This window comes from Takifugu flavidus, chromosome 11 (genome assembly GCF_003711565.1).
Source record: "Takifugu flavidus isolate HTHZ2018 chromosome 11, ASM371156v2, whole genome shotgun sequence".
Lineage (NCBI taxonomy): Eukaryota > Metazoa > Chordata > Actinopteri > Tetraodontiformes > Tetraodontidae > Takifugu > Takifugu flavidus.
In genome coordinates, this window is record NC_079530.1 from 2775726 (window position 1) to 2795702 (window position 19977).

The 19977-nt window shown below is 43.0% G+C and overlaps 1 protein-coding gene across 3 annotated transcripts; it reads left to right on the forward strand.

The window, feature by feature from the left end:
* The first annotated feature begins 3197 nt into the window (after positions 1–3197).
* LOC130534026 (rab11 family-interacting protein 2) lies at positions 3198–15155 on the forward strand. 3 transcript variants are annotated; one of them, XM_057047885.1, is made up of 6 exons: positions 3198–3394; positions 4010–4472; positions 7118–7515; positions 8442–8796; positions 9928–10000; positions 11876–15155. In XM_057047885.1, the coding sequence occupies exons 2-6, from the start codon at positions 4120–4122 to the stop codon at positions 12095–12097; spliced, it is 1401 nt and encodes a 466-aa protein (XP_056903865.1). In that variant the 5' UTR covers positions 3198–3394; positions 4010–4119; the 3' UTR covers positions 12098–15155. The 3 variants fall into 3 exon arrangements, with proteins under 3 accessions (XP_056903865.1, XP_056903867.1, XP_056903866.1); XM_057047887.1 differs by having other exon boundaries at positions 11885–15155; XM_057047886.1 differs by having other exon boundaries at positions 8451–8796.
* The last annotated feature ends 4822 nt before the right edge of the window (positions 15156–19977 follow it).

Consider the following 19977-nt stretch of genomic DNA (forward strand, 5'->3'; position numbering starts at 1 on the left):
CACACACACACACACACACACACACACACACACACACGTATGCTACACAAACTCAAACAGACAATATGCATTACCCATTCCTTCAGGGTATTACAGTTAAAATCAAGTTTTCATGAGAATCACCTTAAAAAAAAACTTGTTTAATTGAATAAATTATTCCTTAAACCAGAAGCACACATTAAGCCCATTTATCAGTAAATTGCAAAGGTTCTACTGCCGTCAGTCTCGCTCATCTTGAGGCTGCGAGGAAACGGAGCCCTTTGGGGAGTCTCCCAGCTGACATATTGCTCCAGCTTTGCAGGCTATTTCGGACCGTGGGCTTCATACAGCGGTCGCACATCTGCACCTGTATATCAAAGCTTAGCACAAAAACATTCCTGAGAGCAAAGCAGGGCTGATTTGTGTGCCTTTATCCTTCTTTTTTTATTAAAACTCATCTGTGATGTAACTCCTCACTCGACTAAAAGCTGTACCTTTTAAATCAGTCAGCCGTCCAGAACAGAGACCTGCACCACATTAAGACCGGCACGTCATCACAACTGTTTCCCCTCATCCCACCGCGCCTCACGTCTCTTTTATGTGCTTTCTCTTGTCCTCAACAGATGGATAATCCCGCAGCCAACCACTTTTTAAAAAAGTGTTTAATAAATGTAATACAACCTATCTGGTGTGAAAGAGAGGGGCCAAAACCAGAACCATGTGCCAGGTGGCCATGAGAGGCTACAGCTAATAGAGTCCAACATGTGGATCAAGAGGTTCCTGGACAGTTTATGACCTTCAGCACTGTTCCCTTACAATGTCTTTGGTTACAGCTCCCTAAGTTATGGTGCAGCGTTGTGTTTTTAAATGCAGCAGCCGATGCAGGTGATGTTGGAATGCAGCAAATTTCATGTTTTATCTCACAGAGGCGCACCGCTGCGTCGTTATGTTCCTATGGAGGACCAGAGAAATGTGGATGAATTATTGCCAAGTGAAAGAAAGTGTCACAAACCTTCTAGAGTCCAGCTAAGCCGTATTTCTCTCCACCGATGGTGACACTGCTAAACACGGATATAAAAGTGTAATATTGTATTTCTGAAATTCACTGTCGTGCACTACTACACACTAGTACACATGTCCAGCTGTTCGGGGAGGATGTTTTACCTTCAGAATGTTTTTGTCTTCAAACTTAAACCTGTAAAAGTCAAAGGGGTGCGTTACAGAGTCCTCCAGAAAAGCTAGCTAACAATCACAACCATTACTTTGAAAGTGTCAGGACCTAAAAATAATGTTTAGGTGAGATATTTCTAATAGTTAAAATTGTGAACGGGTAATAATCTACTAAAATATCACAGCAACACATGTGTAAGCAGTACAGTGTAAGACAGACATTTAAATTTACCATCCTCAACAATCTAGGAGCTCAGAGTCTCTTCCAAGAAATAAGAAACTAAAACCTTTGGAGGGTGACAAACTCCAAAAGGAAAGTAAAATGTTCACACCAATATGTTTTTCAACAAGAACAAGTCGGGGGGAAATAATTTGCACTTTTCACTGATTCTTTTGAAAAGAAGAGCCGCACGTTGCTGTGGTTACTACAGCAACAGAAAAGGTTTAAACGCTGTAACACTTCAAACTAATATTTGAATCTGTTTCTTGCATTTTCTTTTTTTGGGGGACACAATCTGTCATCTGAACACAAAATATGCAGAATAGGATGTGCTATGAAGGAAAAATATCGGGAAATAGCTGCTGATGTTCAGCTGCATGGTCATATATTTTCCTCTGATTTAGCTTGTTATATATTGGTGTTGCATGTCTTCAGTGTGTGTGTGCGTGTGTGTGTGTGTGTGTGTGTGAGAGAGAGAGAGAGAGAGAGAGAAAGGGAGATGGAATCTAACCCTGCACTGACCTGTTTGGAGAATGTATTTGTGTGAGAGGGATGAGGAGAGGTTGTATGAGTCCCGTAAATGAGACAGGTGAAATAGAGGACCATCCATGAATTTTACCATGAGCGGGATGACAACAGCACATTTATTTTGCTATCATGCACCTCGAGGCCTATTGCCTGATAATCACTGTGAACATAAAACCCTGAATGTTAGCGTGTCCTTAACAGAGCTCGCTAAATCAGTTGGAATTAAACAGCTGTTTTCTGCACTGATTGTCTGTTTGGTGTGTTTGATCCAACGCTCCCTTACTAGTGCAAATAAATCATGTTGATGCTGTTATCGTTTCCTTTTTCATTGCTGTTGTTATTGCTCCCTTGTCACAAGACACAACGCCTGCAGTCCAGCCAAGCACAACAGTAACGATGGTACAGGTGGTATCGTTTAAAATGCCAACTGTACTGTTTTTGTTTTTGTTTTATCATCCAAATATATTTTTTGAACAAATCCAAATATATAAATGCCAGGTGTGATTTGTAATGTAAAACACGCGGATGAGATCTTTAAATGTATTAAAGTCCGACTTGCATTTTTGCACAGCCTCGTATTTCACTTTAAGCCCCAGCATTTCATTCAAAGATGTACTCTAGATAAGTGCAATAATCTTGGTTTGATGGATGGCCCAGCCGGAGGCCGAGCCCAGTGGTGTGTACATACTGCACTGGTTGTGGCAGAACGATAAAAACCCACACAGGCAGGTGTGTTTGGTTTAGATGCACTTGTCAAGTGGGGTGACAACCATGTCTGTGTTCATTCAAGTGCACCCCTTATCTGCACCTCCTTCTCCCACTCATCAGACAAAAGCACTTCCCATGTTTATATGATTTACCTCTCAAAAAAAATAAAGTGCATCAAAGTACACCTTCATACATGCACAAATATGCACAAATGGCCAATATCTTCAGTGTATTAACTAGTCAGAAAATTTATGAGATTACTCAGTGATTACTTACACAGCAATACTTATAGCACATTTTTCCTTTTTTTGAAAAAATAAACGATATAATTTTAGCTACCTAATAATGCAGAAATAACATCTATTAAAAGTAGCACATGTAGTAACTAAAAACAAAGATATTCACACATGTAAATGATTCCTCTGTGGAAAATATACACCTAACCTCAAGTTTAGAATTTTTAAAAAGAAGTCATTTCAGTCATTTCCATGAAAATAATCGATATCTTAAAAGTAAAGTTATTATTAAATGCTTCGACAGGTTTTAAAACGACACGTTCATCGTGCGCGTGTGCGGAGCTCGTGCTTGAACTTTCGCAGGGTGTTGCGGAAGTGACGTCGCAGTAGGAAGTAAAGCTGACTGTCGGCAAAAGCCGAGCAGAAACAACAGGAACATCAGCTGCAAGCTAATATTTCATATAATCTATGTGAGAATAACTTCTCATGAATGGAAATTCAGGCTGCTTTTGATACCATCTCATCCGAAATCCGCTGCTGTGATGGCACCGAGGTGAGGCACTCTAAATGTGATGAATGTTCTTCTTAGCTCAGTGACTAGCTGCATATAGCTAAAGTAATCCCTCAGAATACATTTGACTACAATGCCGTCGTTTTATTAAAAGTTAATTTTTAAGCTTCAGTGCTCCCTGACAGACAGTAGTAACCAAGCAGTAAAGGTGTTTATTTAAGGCTAAAGTCTACCCTGATAGAATTATCTTGACTCAATCAAATGCCTTTTCGCTATTACTTTAGTACCAGTGATGCATTTTCACAATGTACGGGCTGCTCACCCTGAATGAACTGGCCCCACACGTTTATTTTGGATTATTTTATTTTTAAAGTCAGTATGGTGCAGTCAGTCTGTCACTGAGTCACTCACCAGTATGGTGACCAAGCCCAAACTGGATGAGCTCATCAATCTGTCTTTGATTTTCAGATTAGGCAACAGACAGCAAAGGAAATGGTCTATTTCATTCTTGAAATTATTTAATGTTATGAATATTTTGTTACATTTTAATTCACGTGTCTGCTTTTTTTTAAGATAACTGATGATGTTTCTTTTTTGTTTTCTTTTCATCCTACATGATTTATCGATGGTTTGGACGTCGGTGTGTCGGCGCATCAGTTGTGTTGCCACGGTGAACAATAGTGATCCATGTCTGCAGTGTCATTATTCAACTCAATATTAAGTATCCGATTTCTTCTGAACGGACTTTTGTTAAAACCGTGCTGACAATGTCGCTTGCTGCACAATCGCAGAAGTGGTTTCCAACCCACGTCCAAGTCACTGTTCTCCAAGCAACCAGTTTACAACCCAAAGGCAAAAACAGCACCAATGATGCCTACACTATTATTCAAATGGGCAAAGAAAAGTATTCAACATCAGTGGCCGAGAAGACACTTGACCCTGTCTGGAGAGAAGAAGCCTCCTTTGAATTGCCGGGATTACTTTTGGAAGGTAATCCAGAAGTCTACGAACTCTGTCTAATCGTCATGCATCGGTCCTTGGTTGGTATGGACAAATTCCTTGGCCAGAGGTCCATCAACCTTAACCAAGTTTTTGATAACAAGCAACGAAAGAAAACTGAGTAAGTATCAAGTTAATCTCAGAACACTTGCATTCTTTGACAATGTTTTGTAGGGTTTATCGAGCCATCGGCAATTATTCCACTGACTAATATCACACAGGACAAATTATTGTCTACTTATCTGTAATTGATGAGTCGATGCCTCTGAAAAATGTTCAGTAAATAGTTAAACAAAAAGGAGGATTGTAAAATCTATCATAAGTAACGTAAACTACCGGTAATTAAATGAAATGAACACACAAAGTTACGGTTTAGCTTGCTATTAACATTACATTCCAAAACAGCTCTTAGTCTTGCAGTAATGCTTATTCAACAGAGATGGTGAAGTGTATTTCCTCCCGACTGTTTTGAGAACGGGATACTTATATCATTCATATCATTGTTCATGTCACTGCCAGCTCACACTCATGGTTTGTGTACATGTAGTTACTAAAGAGGAGTCAGTGTCTGAGAGGAAGTCTAAAGTCTATTTCCAGAACTGAACAAAGAAATTATCCCGTATTTGCTCTGTGTGTGTCTTATAGATGATTTTGATTTACCGCTATATCCCTTTTGGCGTCACGTGGAGGGTGCTGGGGCCTATCCCAGCTGCATATAGGCAAAGGCAGGTCCACCCCTGAATAAGTTGCCATCTCCTCAAAGGGCACTGTGTGAGCATTTGGGGGGTTTAGTGCTCCAGGGTACCTCGGCAGTCTTCTGAAGGTGTGCCGTCACCGCTTGTCTATGACCAGAACACCTTCTATATTTTATCCGAGGCTTGAACCGCTTCAACCCAGTCCCCTAGAGACTGAGCTGCAGCCACACAAGAAAAAAAAAAGCAGCCAGAAACAGAACAGAATTGTTCTCCTGTGATTTCAATCAAAAGCGAGTGTGATAATGCATTGGTGTCTTTTTGAGATATTTGGCAAAATGTCCCATTTTATGGACACTATTGTTTGGGGCTTAGCAATGAATTGCCCTACATTGTGCAGAGATTATTTTTAGCTTAAACTCTGACATGCTGAGCACCAGTTGGCCTAATTGGAACTGGTGCAGCTGGTTAAACATGTTCTGGAAGTCACTCCTGTACAATTATATTAATAAATGTATCTTGGGAAGTAAACGTTGCGGTGTGGACGAATCTAGGAGCATAATTCTTCCTCAAAAAAGAAAGAATGCATGTCCGGTGAAGCGAAGGCTTTAAATTTCAGGTAGAGACAAGGGAAAAGACACTGCTTGCCAAAAAATGGGCGTGCCTGTAACTGAGTCACCTCTTTCATTAACGACTGTTTTGAGAAGGCCGTTCTCCTCCCTACACACTGGGAAAATACAATAGGTGAATGTAATGAAAGCCAGCATGATGATAAACCTGCTAGTGTTGAATATATGAGTTAAAAACTCATCCATTACAGAAAATAACCCAGAATAATCAGGTTTGATGCGGTATTGATTAGCTTCCACTACATGTGAACACGGAGACTCATTTGGACACCTTCTCCTCAGTCTTGCCATCCATCAGTGAGGAGAGGTTGGGTTTCATTTGTTTTGACATGTGGAAATGATGCACCTCCGAGCTGCATATTTTCAGAAGCGGTTCTGTAATGCATACACTCAGGGTGCTTGTTAGGCTAATCCCACACTGCAGGCATACTTGACTATGATACCGGGACCCTCAATACAATATCAACAATTGACAGCGGGCCCATGTTCGCCGTGGCCCATTTGCTGTGTTTTGGAACTGACATATTGGGGAGGAATACCCGTTGTGATATCTGAGTCGGCAGCCCATAATTATCCCACACCTGTGCTTACTGATTGTGCGGAGTTTCCCAGCGGTCCAGGCCCAAGTGGGAGGATTGTGGCTCCAAGTGCAGGCAGGTTTATCTTGGCCTTGAGACACACAAGAGGTGCACCCTGGCCCCCACGGCAGCGGCACGCTGTGGCTGTTGATCAGACCGAGCATGGCGCACAGCCTGGGAATCAGATCCGGCGAAGGCTTTCATGGGTGTGCTGCTGAGCTACAGACTAGGTGGTTAAAATAGATTTTTATCACAGGCATAAATAAGGCATTGAGTGCTATGATGTCACTTTGCTGAAGGATATAATCACAGGTTCCTTGACCGGGAATATCTCTCATTAGCATGTATGGACCGTTTGTTTGCCCCATCACACAGCTTTGCAGTTTCCTTATTGCTTGTCATTGCATTTCCGAACAAAGAGCAGATTTGTGCAAATGCCACTTTATTTCCCTCACAGTGCAAGCATAAATCCCATTACTTCCAGTTGAAAAAGCAGAGATGTTAAACAAATATTAGCCGAAATGCAGCCTGGAATGGCCTATATTATTCAGCAGAGGGCCATTTGTTATGTTAGGCTTCCAAAAAATAATGTTTATACTCTGAATGATAAATTGCATTTTCACTTCCCACCAACTTCAAACGATTAAGCCCCTGTATTTGTGTTCAGCCTTTGGATTAATCTTTTCAAATTAGCCTTTTCATTGAAATAACTAGTTAGGGTTCATTAAAAGGTTAGCAGGGTTTTTCGGGTTATTTGCGAACAAACAGGCTTCTGCCATCTTGTGACTTTATAGATTACGTTGGATAATTATAGATGTTGGGAAACTGAGAACTTTGCTTATCTAAAACAACCACATCTCTTTGCAGTTGGTATTCTTTGGAGTCCAAACCGGGAAAGAAGAGGAAAGAACGTGGTCGTATCGAAGTCAGCATCCAGTTTATAAGGAACAACATGACAGCCAGCATGTTTGACCTCTCCATGAAGGAGAAGCCCCGCTCACCTTTTTCTAAGCTCAAGGACAAAATGAAGGGTCGGAAACACGACGGCGGGTCCGGGGACACCTCCTCAGCCATCCTGCCGCACTCCGCCATGTGCAACTCAGAGTCCAGCTCTGTCCCGAAATCACAACCGCAGCCTGAAGCGAAGGGCAAGAGGCCTCTTCTCGCAGGGACACACAAACTGTCTGCAGCCCATTCCATGTCTGACCTTATTGGAACTCACTTCAGGCCCAAACTGGATTCCATGAACTCCATAGAAGAGAGCGGTGAGTTCAATAACCCGTCTGCACTCGTAGTTTTTCCATTCACAAGCAGCGCAGTTTAGAGCCCAGTGCCTGGGTATTGAGTTCATGACTAGTAAAACACGTTATCATCACCAGGTTCATCTGTCATGGTACCGTTATTTTTAATGAAGTGTTTAATCTTCTTACAGTGGCTCCACAGAACTTCTGATGATCAGTGCACCTTTCATATGTTCATTATATTTAAACCAGCAGGTTCTACTTTTTCATAGAATTCCATCATGTGTTTAAACGCACACATATGCAGGATAACGATAAATAAGCTTAGTGTAAAACATACTGTATATAATCAATTACATAACCGATCATATTGGAACTGTTTCTGTTGCTTATTGTGTTGTAGCAGGTGCTCTGTAATGTCCCAGGATATTTCCAGGTTTCCAGGATATTTATGAATAGATAATAGGAATGAAAGCTTTTGTTTTTCCAAGCGATCCCAATGGGAAACCGATTTAATGTAACGTCTGAAAGGAGGAAGAACTGGTAAGAATGTGATGAAACGCTGATGTCATTTCCAAATCTGGCGCTGATCCCGTTAAATCAGTCGGACCCGATTTCAGTATTTTCCGAGATTCAGAAATCCCTGCGCAAAATTCCGATGTGCGCTTTCTTGACACGCTGCCGTTTTGATCCTCAATGTTGCGTCTGAGCTTCACACCTACCGTCCTTGTGGCTGTATATGCAGATATTCTATAGGTGTTGAGAGGCGCCATTGTAGGTATGCAGACTGCTCACAGTTAAATGTTGATACTCTCATAATCTCTAATAATTCTACATCAGTGATTATCATCTTTGAGCAAATCAATCACAATACTTCAAGATTTGTAGTATGTAAAATGCTAATCTTTGCCTCATGTCAGCTGACGTGTTGCATTTGGTTCCTCCTTCAGCGAGTTCAGGCGGTCCTCACAGGCGTTCCCAGAGTGAGGTGCCAGGCTACCAGGACGACGAGGCACACTGTGACCCTTTCACTGATATCAGTGACGCCCTGCCACAGAAGTATGCCACACTCCCACGCAACCGCAACCCATTCGAGGGGGAGCACGGGCAGCTGTGGGACCCGGCAGAGCGGAAGGAGAAAAAGGAGAAGGTCACGCTACTGGAACGTGTGACGGGGAAAAAGGACGGGCGCAAGACCAGCAATGGGGGGCGCTTGGGCAGCGCAGGCGACCTACGCGCCCCCAACCCTTTCAGTGGAGAGTTGCCAGCAGACACGAACCCGTTCATCTCCAACTACAAACCCAGGTCACCCGCGCTTTATTTCATCTCAGTCAACACAAACTTCTTATTTCTCTTTTCTTTTTAATTGAAAAATTCCAAGTCTTCTCTTAGTCAGAGTTCAGTTCTGTCGTAAAAACAAATTCCACTTTCTAGAAAAAACAGGTAATAAAAAAAAAGAATCTTTAGGCTACGGTCACATAATTTATTGATAAGATCTCCATACATGAGAGGGTCCAACGGAAATACACGGCAGTGCCACCAAAATTATAGAATATATATTGATTAACAACTGGAAGAAAGGAGAAATCTGTGGGAAGTTTTTCAAATAAGCTGCTTTTGATGCTCAAAACTGAAAGATCTTTGAATCGAAGAGAAACAGATTAGAAGTAATTTACCTGAAAGATGGATAACGAAATACTGTTGCACAGTCCAGTTAAAATGGTGTAACAAAGGTGAGATGGAACCTATGTCCTTCCTCCCTGCAGCACAGACAAAATAACACAAAATGAGACTGTGGATACAGAAATGTACAAACGACCCCAAAATTCAATGCAGCATCAAGAACTGAACAGAAATCTTCCTTTAGGTGGCTTCATTCAGACCTCCTGGCTTCTAATAATGATCCTCTACACTTCAGAGTTGTCCACACCTGACTTTAGAATTACTGCTATGCAGAAGGGCTGTCCCTCCTTTCACGAGGCTAAGGAGCTCCTCTGACGTCCCAGGACAGGACCTTTGTAATTCTGGAGACATCCACCGTCCAAGACAACTTGGCTACATCTGTTTCCTGCATTTCATAAAGAGTTGCTGAGCTCTGTGGCGAAGTTCTGCCATATCAGAGAAGAAGGTGTCATTAGTGGCTCTTTAGAGAGCCTGAGCTTGATAACAGAGCCTTCTGAGCTATAGTAATGAGATCCTCTGCACAGATAGACCAGCCAATTAACCACTTATCTCTGTAGGCACCAGTCCATCATCTTTACTGCTGCTTTTGTCAGACACAGGCTCACTGGTCATTTGTTTAAACATGGTGAAAAACGGGGTATATTTAGCTGCATCAAACTGTCGCTATCGACGCAGCAGGCTGGTGATAATTAACCCCAGATCGTTCTGCGATGACTGGCGTGGTTACTGATCCTCTGTTTAATTGTTCTGCAGTGAAAAAACCCCATCAAGAAAAGAAGCTCTCAACTTTGGCCTCAAGAAGAAGGACATCAATGGCAAGAAAGATGTAAGAGGAAGAAGTTTGTCTTTAATGATTTCGTCAGTTGTTCCAGTTCTCCTTGATCTTGGCTGACATGAAGAGGAAGAGGAGGAACGACCCTCGCAGTTAGGCGTCCTTAGCTTTCCTGCTGTACGGATTGTTAATGACAGCTCTCAAGTCTTTTTATTTCTTTAAATAATTCCTCATAGCAGCTGGTGACACTGATCTGAGGCCAGTGGAAATTCAGATGGTGCCATTCAGCTAATTAGCAGCTGCACACGTCGGTCATCATGTCTTAGGTGGACATGATTTGAAGTGGTGTGAAATTTCGTGTTGTAAGGCCGGTCCTAGTGGTGCGTCACACCAAGTCAGTAATTGGAGGTTTTTTTGTTGTTGGGAAATAACACAACAGTGTCATTTGTGCGTGATGTTTAGAAGATTGTTAAATCGTCTGGCATCACCAATTTGAGAGCAACTCAAAGTCTTCATTTATCGCCCGTCAACAGTGGTGTTTATGAAGCAGTTGCGGGAGCTTTAGTGGTGCCTAAATGCCAAAGTGATGTCTAAATGAGGAGGAGAATGCCGATAATGGCTTTCCTCACCTTCCTTTGTGGGTGTTGAGGGCTGTCAGTATCCACACATGTGCCCCCGTCCAGTGCCTTCGCAGAAATACCAGCTCCTGTTTCCTCTGCTTCAAGGCCCTAATTAACCACACACGAGGGGGGGAGGGAGGGCAGAGAGGGATTTCAAAGGATCCAGCTTTTAGATTCTCAAAGCTGAGCTCATTAGAAACTGTAATGACGCAACTGGAGAAAGCCTTATCGCTACTGATCGCACAAAAATGGTCATCATTACTTTGCCAATTTATGGTCATTTCCAGGCTTTTGTCACCAGCCAATAAAGCTGCCAGTGTGTGTGTGTGTGTGTGTGTGGGTGTATATGTGTGTGTGAGAGCAAAGTAGCTGGTACATATGCTTGCTTGTGACACTTGGCACTCTTTCACTTATTTCCCTTCTCTTCCCACAGAAATGCACTTTTCAAGTGTGTGTGTGTGTGTGTGCGCGTGCGTGCGTGTGTCTGTGGAGTAAGTTACCTCGCTCTGTTCTGAGAGCCCTCCCTACACTGGACATTTAATCTCAGCGGCAAATATTTCATTTTGGTTTGTGTCACCCCTGCAGTAGCCTCTGTACTGTTCCATGTGATAAGATCCGGGGTAAGCAGTCCCACTGCAGGTCGTTCTCCATTGTCTTTGCCCAACAGCGGAGGTTTGAAGGCTGTGTGGGAGTGGAAGCTGATAAGTCCGGTATTTTAAACAGGTGAAGGCTTTGCTGCTCTTTCCGTCCAGGACGGGATGCGCAGTGGTGCAGCGATAAAGCGCTCCCTCATTAAAAATGACCGCAGCTCCTATCGTACCCAGGCAACACGATCTGGATGTCCTGTACCAAACGAATCTGCGTTATTAGATCCTGAGCTTGTCAGTGTTTTTGCCCTGGACTCATTTGCAGTCGCACATCAGTCACTTTAGTTCTGTATCATTAGCACCAGATCTCATGTGATCATGTGATAATTGGTCACGAAAGACCCACACGTTTAATTTACAGGTTGTTTTTTTTTGCCTCGAGATTGAACTTTGACTTTTGTTGTCAGCTAGTGGCGTTTTACGAACGCTTCAGTTTTAAATATTTTAAACGCTATTAAGACAGTGTAGCAAAAATAAATTAGCCAAGAATCTAAGTAATTTCGTGGGAGGAACTAATCACATGCTAATTTCGGATCAGATATGTTTCATCTGCTTTCACTGAGGTCTCAAAAGGCGGAGAAAAAGTCTTAAATCGGAGCAGTAGAAAACTCTCCGATGATGTTCTAATAAAGTTTGTTTTCTCGTCTCTGATTTCTCGCCACGCCACGCAGGAAAGCGTCAGCGCCTACAGCAACTTGTCCTTTGAAGAGGTGGTGCAGGAGCTTGTGAAGCAGAAAGAAATTGTGAAAAAGAAAGACGCCCACATCAAGGAGCTGGAGGACTACATCGATAACTTACTTGTGCGCGTGATGGAGGAGACGCCCAGTATTCTCCGCACGCCCTACGAGCCAAAGAAGAAGGCGGGTAAACTTGGCAAAAAGTAGAACCGCAGACGGCAGTTATGCTTTAGTGAGAACAAATGGGTACCTGTATCTGGGTTGTTTCAGAACATTTGTAATCAATTCTAATTTTTCTATGCTTTCTTTTCTACGGTTTAGTTGTTCTTTTCAGTTCAGGGAGGGTTTTTTTGTTTGCAGTTGTTATTATAACGAAAGAAATTCCACTATTTGCTCGGGTCTAAAATCACTCTGCTGCACAATCTCGTGCGCTTTAACGGGAGCGGAGAAAAATCCATCGCTCGGTTCAAGCGGGACACGTGAGAGCGGGCAGCAGTCGGCCGCGCACGCGCGCGCAGCATCTGTCTTCTGCCCATGAGCCCTTAAGGTTTGGAGGCAGCCAAAGTCCTGTTTACCAGATGCTGCAGCCTGGGCTGTTTGCTGAAGGATGGAGAAGACGGAGCCGCTGTGTTTACACTCACTGCCACCTAAACTAGAAAACACATGTAGCAGAGGCAGCGGGGGCTCCGTTTCCGAGCCTCCGCTGCCTATTTGCCGGAGTGATTCATGGCCGTCCTCAGAGAGACAGGAGACTTACTGTAAGATGTTTCCTGACAGTATCTGCAGTCTGCTTTCTGTCCAGCATGCTGACTCGTGATTTTTTCCCCCCCTCTTAACTGAACAAAGGTACATTCTTCTGGTCACTTCTTTGTTTCCTGTTTACCAACCTAAAGTGCAATAATCTTAATGAAGTACCCTGCTTTATAATATGTGGGTGATCTTGTTTAAACCATACTCACATGTTAATGTTGATTTGAAAAGTCTTAATCTCTTTTTTAAAAGCTTTGTCTCTAAATTCTCATGCAGGTACGAAGTACTGCTGCAGGTAGAAATGTGGGTACATGAACAATCTTTTATTATGACATGTTGTTATTATTTAAATGTATTTTAAGCCCTCTCGTCACATGGTTGACTGTTGTAACACTCATAGAAAATAATAACTAAAAGAGCTTTTGGAATAAAAAGCACTACTGCTCCAGTTTTCACACACTAACGTCACAATGTATTTAATAACTTACACAATACACAAGTTGGAGTTTTACCTTCAGTAATCAGGAAGTTGTTGTCATTCAGGTTAGCCACTATTTCCATTTCAACCTTTTATCTCTTCCAGTATTTCTACGTCGTTTTTTCACATTATTCAGCACTTTTATGACTTTGTTCAGAACAAATGCAGAATGAGCTCTGGAGCACTGCTGCTACTGATATTATAAAATAATATAAGTTGGGGTTTTCTCCACCTACCACTGTCTCCTGCTAGAATCTGAACAATTATCTCAACATTGGCTGCTGTTTCCACTGATTTCCTGTCATACGCACGTGCCGATCCTGATCACAGCTCAAAGTGCTACACTGTACATATGGAATGTCAGACGTCAAACTCACTGTAAATGATTCCTCTTTCTTTTCTATGTGAATGTCCCAACACAGAGACACTTTTGTAATGTTTGTATGATTTCTGCTGTTGTGAAGGTAGTTATTTCATGTCGAGGTACGCAGACTTGAAGCCAAAATCTCCCGTTATTGAATGTATTACGATCAGCTTTGATAACTAAAATTTGTAAAGCTACGCCAACAAGGCCATTGAACCTTGCTGCCTTCTGAGAATTTGGGTCCACAGACGACGTGTGTGCCGCTGGTGATTTGAGTGGATTCATCTCAGCTGCAGTTTGATTTACATCCGCGTTTGAGAAGATTGTTTGGATCACTTGATAAAATGTGATTGCCTCCTCCAGTCGATGTACCAACACTTTGAACTGTTCTCTTGGTGGTGAAGCATTTCCTCACTAACTTTTTTACAACTCTTATCCTACATACGGTGGATATGGTCTTTTTTTTTAAAGAATAATGTTCAACCTGTTCATGTTTTCGCTCGATTGTAAATACCAATTGTAATTCTAAGATTTGGAAATAATATATTTTCTTTTTTATTGCTATATTGGCTGCATGTGCTGTTTTAGTACTGTTGCTTTGGAGGGATGATTGAAAAACAAAGATAAGGTCTAAATCAAAAAAGCAGGTGGAATTCATTTGTGGACCCCATTCAGTTGAAATTAAAAACGAGTGGACAACAGTTCAAATCATTTCATTTTCCGTTCGTGTGATGTTCTCCTGTTTAATTACTAGCTCTGGAAAATGTCACAAATTTAAAGGCCGAGTGTTAAAACATTTTATTTTTAATTGTTTTGCAGCTCGGGGTTAGAGAGGCAACTTCAACCCTGTATCATCATGTTCTCCTCTCTGCAGCCCTTTTAATGCCATGGTTTGATTTTTGTCAGCAATAATTCGCAAAACCTCCAGCCCGAGTTGACCGTGTGGGCTGGCGTCCACGTAAACCCGTGTAATTAGTGTGCAAACATTTTGCTATTTTTTATTTTCCCCAGTGTTGTCAAAGCATCGAAGCCTTCCATGACAATGACACAAAGCTGGAGTCAAATCTCACAACCTTCCTCTGGCAGGTTTTCCACTGTGACGCGGCGCGAGTTGCCATAGGCCACATCCAGCTGCCAGACAGTAAGACTTAAGCTCCCAGTAAATCCCCTGACAATGCTTGTAATGTGGCGCACACGTTTGAAGGAAATGATGACTGTTTGTGAAAGATCTCGCAGTTAAAGCCGAATTGTGCAGAGGTGGGATAAACAGAGCGCAGCACAATAAAGCATAAACATTTAACATCAACGCGGGTTGAGTTCAGTTGGACCTGAAATTACATCTTCATTCTAAATTCTGTCATGTTGCATTTTCAACTGGATTAGTTAATGCACATAAGTGTATTTTAGTGTTTATTTATGTACCCCTTGTATTATTGTTTATTATTTAAACAGCATTTCCTTAAATAATAAAGGTTTTAGCTTATATGCATTAGAGGTGATTTGTAGGCCATAATGGCAGTTCTAGAAACTCTGGGGGCTTAAAAAAGTATCTGATCATTTGAGTTTTCTTCATGGTACCGTCGGCTACTGTTAAAATGTCACAATTCCGTTGGTTGTAGTTTAAAATGACACAAGCGCGATTGTAATTTTTAATAAACTCACTCTAAAGAAGACATGTGTGGCTTGTTTATTTCAGTGTCCATGACCTTAAATTACTAACTAAAATACCAGTGCAGCAGATCTTTTTAATCCCAATCTGATGCAAGTCTTCTGTTAAGTGTTTTTTTTTTTCTAATTATTTTTTCAGCACCTGTCTTATCATTCTCATGGGTGCAATAAGAGTCCCCTGGATTAAAAGACCGCGACACAATTAGCGGTTTCAAATGCGCTGATTTGCGTCAAACTTCTCCTTTTCCTTAAAGCAGCTCTTCCTTTTGTTCCGGGCAAATTCCCATGGCTTCCTGGGAGGAAGAAGTGGTGTTGTCAGACAACGGAGTAGCAGGGTTGCTTGTTAAATCCTTCCCCCCCACCCCCCCTCATTTGCCTATGTGAGCCGCCGTACTGGAAAACCTTTTCGGAAAAGACACACTTGTGTTGTTTACTGGCCGATGCTTTTGTTGGGCTGGACTTTCTCGACACACAGCAATCAATAAGGGAGTCCTGAAGAGGCTTTCCCCCCTTCCCAGCTGCCCTGGCATCATCAGCTCAATGACCCAATAGAAAGGACCTACTCCGCATTCAGATTTGATTTCTTTGCATCACGATTAAATTTTCATCTTCCCGTTTTAACTTGGGTGACACCGAACACAACAGCGTGTGTAATTGGGCCGCAGGCAGGTGTCGCCTGTTGTGTTCATAAGCTAATTGCTATCCGCATTGTCATCCTTACACGCTCGTCATGGGATCGAGTTTCCCTGATCCCATCTTTGGTGGCACGTGTCATCTCCGTCTCCTACGTTCAAGCCCATTAGTTCATCGGGCATTATATATATCACATGACTGTAATTTGAGGAAATATCGGACAAACGTGTTATTGAACGTTCTCGCTGCGCGAGGGGCCCAAGCGTGCCGAAAATTGCACCCCCCCCCCCTCCCACACATCCTCAGGTCACCTACACTCCCCTTTAAATATGGATGGGCGTCATAGGTGGGATCAGTGTCACGCTGCACGTGTCTGTGAATAGAAGAGCCTCAGGCAATCATGGGGAGGACTGCAGGAGCAGAAATTCAGCAGATGGATGAGGTGTTTTTAGCAGGAAAAAGCAGACCTATTTGGGCAGCTGGCCCGAAACTTGTTGCGTGATCGGAGGCCAGATGTCAAGTTTAAGCTCTCAGTCTCCCCAGAGTGTTGGAACCCCACCCACCCACCCCTCTGATGCCGGTCCCTTTGTTGGGTCGTTAACTCGGCTCAATAGGTGCTTGAGATAAATCGGGTGTCAAATGTGCTGCAGATCCCGATGTTGCGCGTCGTATCGATGGGATTGTCTTCTACTGATAGCTGCCACGCGTACGGTGTCAGGTGGACAATGCCAGATGAAGAGCAGAGGGAAACAGGAAAACAGCTACACTACAGATGATCCGGCTGGAAGCCCCTCTCTGGGGTGGGGACAGAGGTGGAGCTGCAGATGAGTGATCACTGACAGAGAGTCCAGATCAGGTCACTGACCTGCTCACAGCAGGACCTGTCTCTTTCCTGTCATCGTCGCCATTTTTCATCTAAATCTGAAAATGTAGATCCTGACGGCTCCAACTTCATTCATCAGCAAGATCACCAGACAAACACCAACCAGCTGTTCCATCAGCAGCCGCGCGTGTTCCTGTCGTGACGCCATCTCCATGTTTGACACCTAATGTGGCTGGATAGTGATGCCCTTTATGCATGTTTGCCAGTTGTCTCTGGACTTCATAAGAAAGATTTCTCTTCTTGACATGCTGAATGTGCTTTGAACCTTTTACTCCGCCTTTCCAACCAAGTGTTTTCTGCTGTTACTGGTGAGCAAGTGGCCTCGTTATCACTGTCAGAGCAGCACGTGCCTGAGACTTGGCATCTAAAAGGACAGAAACACGAGCTGTCAGCAGACCACAGGCTGTTTTTTTGGCCTTTATTATTCTGTAACTGGCTCCACAGGAAAGTTACAGCTGGAAAATCAGTGCGATAAACACCACATCCTGTCTTTGTGTTGCAGTATATGTTTAACAGTTCCTAATAGGCACTTAGACATATAAGCGCTGATCAGTGTGGGTCTATATTGTGATTCTACTCACATGACTAATATGATTTGCGATCATCGCAGCTGGAGAACTCGGCGGCAGCAGGCAGCAGCGGTAGTATTTTTTAAGTAGATAGATCACATTAGAACTTCCCTGCGATAGCTCAGTAAAGCCAGGCTAAAACTAGAGTAATACAGTCAATCAATCAGTCATCTCCTGACTTCACAGCACAGGAGAACTCTGCTGGAATGCTGCTAAGCTGCAGATGTACCAGCCAAATTACTCCGGAGGGGAATTACCAGGCCATAAATCCAGACATCAGGAGGATGGCTGCAGCCTATTTCACGGTAAAAGAGGAAAAAAAAAATTGCAACTTGTTCCTTACGCTTTTGTGAAGAGTGTGTCTGTGCACGGCCCAGACTCACCTCAGATGACAGATCTAAAGATGTCGGCAATCAAGCGGCCTCAGATCCCTGTGACTTTAAACCAGTCATCAGGAGAAGCTGCGGGATTTGTTCAGCGCGTCCCGACAGGCCTGCAGATGAACGATCAGTGACATTAGAGAACACCTTATAATCATCCCTTGCTCTTTCATTCACGTGGGATAATGTGAGGCGTGCTGCGGTCTGCAGGTTCTGCCTCCCCTCTGTAGATACGCTGAGCTGATAAGAAGCTCATTCACACCAAACATTTTCATCCCCATTGTTCCTCTGTTTGTCATTGGATCCAATGGATCCAGGATCTTTTCATTGGTATTTGTGCAGTTCTCGTGTAAGTAGAAAGCCAACAGCAGACATTCGGCCCCATCGGCATGACACAGTAACAACTGGCACGGGCTGGTTGGCTGCTACCTGGTGTGGTTATTACTCATTAAGACATAAATATGCTGTCTGGCACTTCACTCTGTTTCGTAATTGGTTATTTTTCTCCCATCAAATTCAAAAAGTGCCAAGGTAGACAAGGTGAGGGCACGGGCGGTAGTGGCGATGCCGCTGTGTGTACTTTGCGGGCACGTTTCAGCTCATCTGGCATCCATCAGAACCGCGCCAACGGTGCCAGCAGCCAAACAAGTCCAGGTTTGAGGGGGCCCCATGTTGTCGAGCTCAGCAAAGTCTGCCAATGTCTTTGAGTGTCTGGCTTCACACTCTCTCATGCAGAGCTCGTTGCTCAGCTTGCTTACAGGAGGAGGCAGGGCCATGAGGAAGTGACATCAGTGAAGATTGAAGTATCAGAAAGTGGAGAAAGATCCAGTCGACATGTTGCTGCTGGACCAAGTGTGAATCTGAATGAGACATCCATGCATATATATGTACTTAAATAATTACTTCTCATTTATTTTTGTATTTCCAGATTTTTTCATGCATTTATCTCTGTATTTCTCTGATGCTATAGGCTAATTTTGTAGTCAGTGCTTTATCTAAAGCAGGATTTGCAAGCTACTCCTGTCAAATATAGGCCTTGTTAACATTGACGGTTGCTAGCTACACAGTCTCGAAATAACATGGTAATCATCTTTACTGATGAGCAATGGCTCCTAAAAAACTGCCATCAAAAACTTCAATCAGGATCCCAAACAAAACTCTAGAGAGCAACAACCTAGTTTGGAGCCTTTAACTAGCAAATGGTAACAGAATACCTCTGCAATGAAAGGCAGTAATAGTTAAGACTAGAATCAGGCTATACTAACTAATTGCGCTTTAGACTGAATTCTGCCAAACTATTTGGCATACAATTTGTTGTGGGCCATAACTTAGGACAGCCATGTTGGAGGCACTGGGGTGTAAACTGCACTGGATAAATGTCCAAAACCATAGAATGCAATATAGATAAAAAGGCATATGGTGAAAGTGTTAGTCAGCAGGAAAGGGCGCGATATGTGGAAAAGCTACGATTTATCGGTGGTAATAGGAGGAATTGGCTCCCTTGTCTTGGACACACGACTAAAGTTTTCCATGTATTGCCAACCCCGGAGCCCATTTCAGAACGCAGGTCAACATTGGCGTTGGATAAGGCAAGATCATTGCATTGCGAAAGGGGCTGTGAAAGGTGGCTGCACTGTGAAAAGGTCAACCCAGAGATGAGGGAAACTCATCTTTTTTTTAAAGTTTCACAAAGCCAGTTCAGCAAGTTTACCCAGTTCTTAAGTTGAAGCCTGCAGACTAAAGCAGTCACAAAAATCTCCATCAGGAGAGGATCATCTGACCCGATTAGATCTTTTATCATGCCCTGATGATTACCTTGGATGGCCAGATCTGAGTTTTATAAACAGTGATTGGAAGAAACCTGTCTTCGTGCTGGGCACCTCCTCCTTACAACCACAGCTACCTGTGCAAGGATCCACCAGTTTCTTGTTCCCGCTTCACCTTTACATGATTGCCTGGACCGCTGTCAGGTACAACCAAAAAGCCTTGGTCATGGAAAGCCATCCTCCCCCCAGGGTAGGAGGGGCAAAGCCCCTCTGTGGTTGGGGTTCACCATTGGTAAAGGTGGTAAACCAGCCACTTAGGGCAACAATATCCGGCCTTTAGGCCTTCAGGGCCGTAGAAGTAGGACCCTCAAATACAATTAGTGCAAATGAAAAGGTTTATTCCACCAAATTATTACTTTATATGGTTCATTTAGGTTTACAGTTTACAATTATCAGCCAGTTATTAGTTATAGTTAATCATCAAGTAATTGGGTTTATTCCAACCCAAAAGGTGCAACAATGTGTACGGTGGAGCAGATTTAGATGGTCCATATCAAAGGATTCCTTTATTCTAGCAAAAAGCTCTTTTAAAGACT

Excerpts from the sequence above, each read along its gene's own strand:
- LOC130534026 (XM_057047885.1), top strand. The coding sequence starts at position 4,120 with ATGTCGCTTGCTGCACAATCGCAGAAGTGGTTTCCAACCCACGTCCAA. Across the intron at positions 7,516-8,441 it reads GAACTCCATAGAAGAGAGCG|CGAGTTCAGGCGGTCCTCAC; the intron begins GTGAGTTCAATA and ends TTCCTCCTTCAG. Across the intron at positions 10,001-11,875 it reads ACATCAATGGCAAGAAAGAT|GCCACGCAGGAAAGCGTCAG; the intron begins GTAAGAGGAAGA and ends ATTTCTCGCCAC.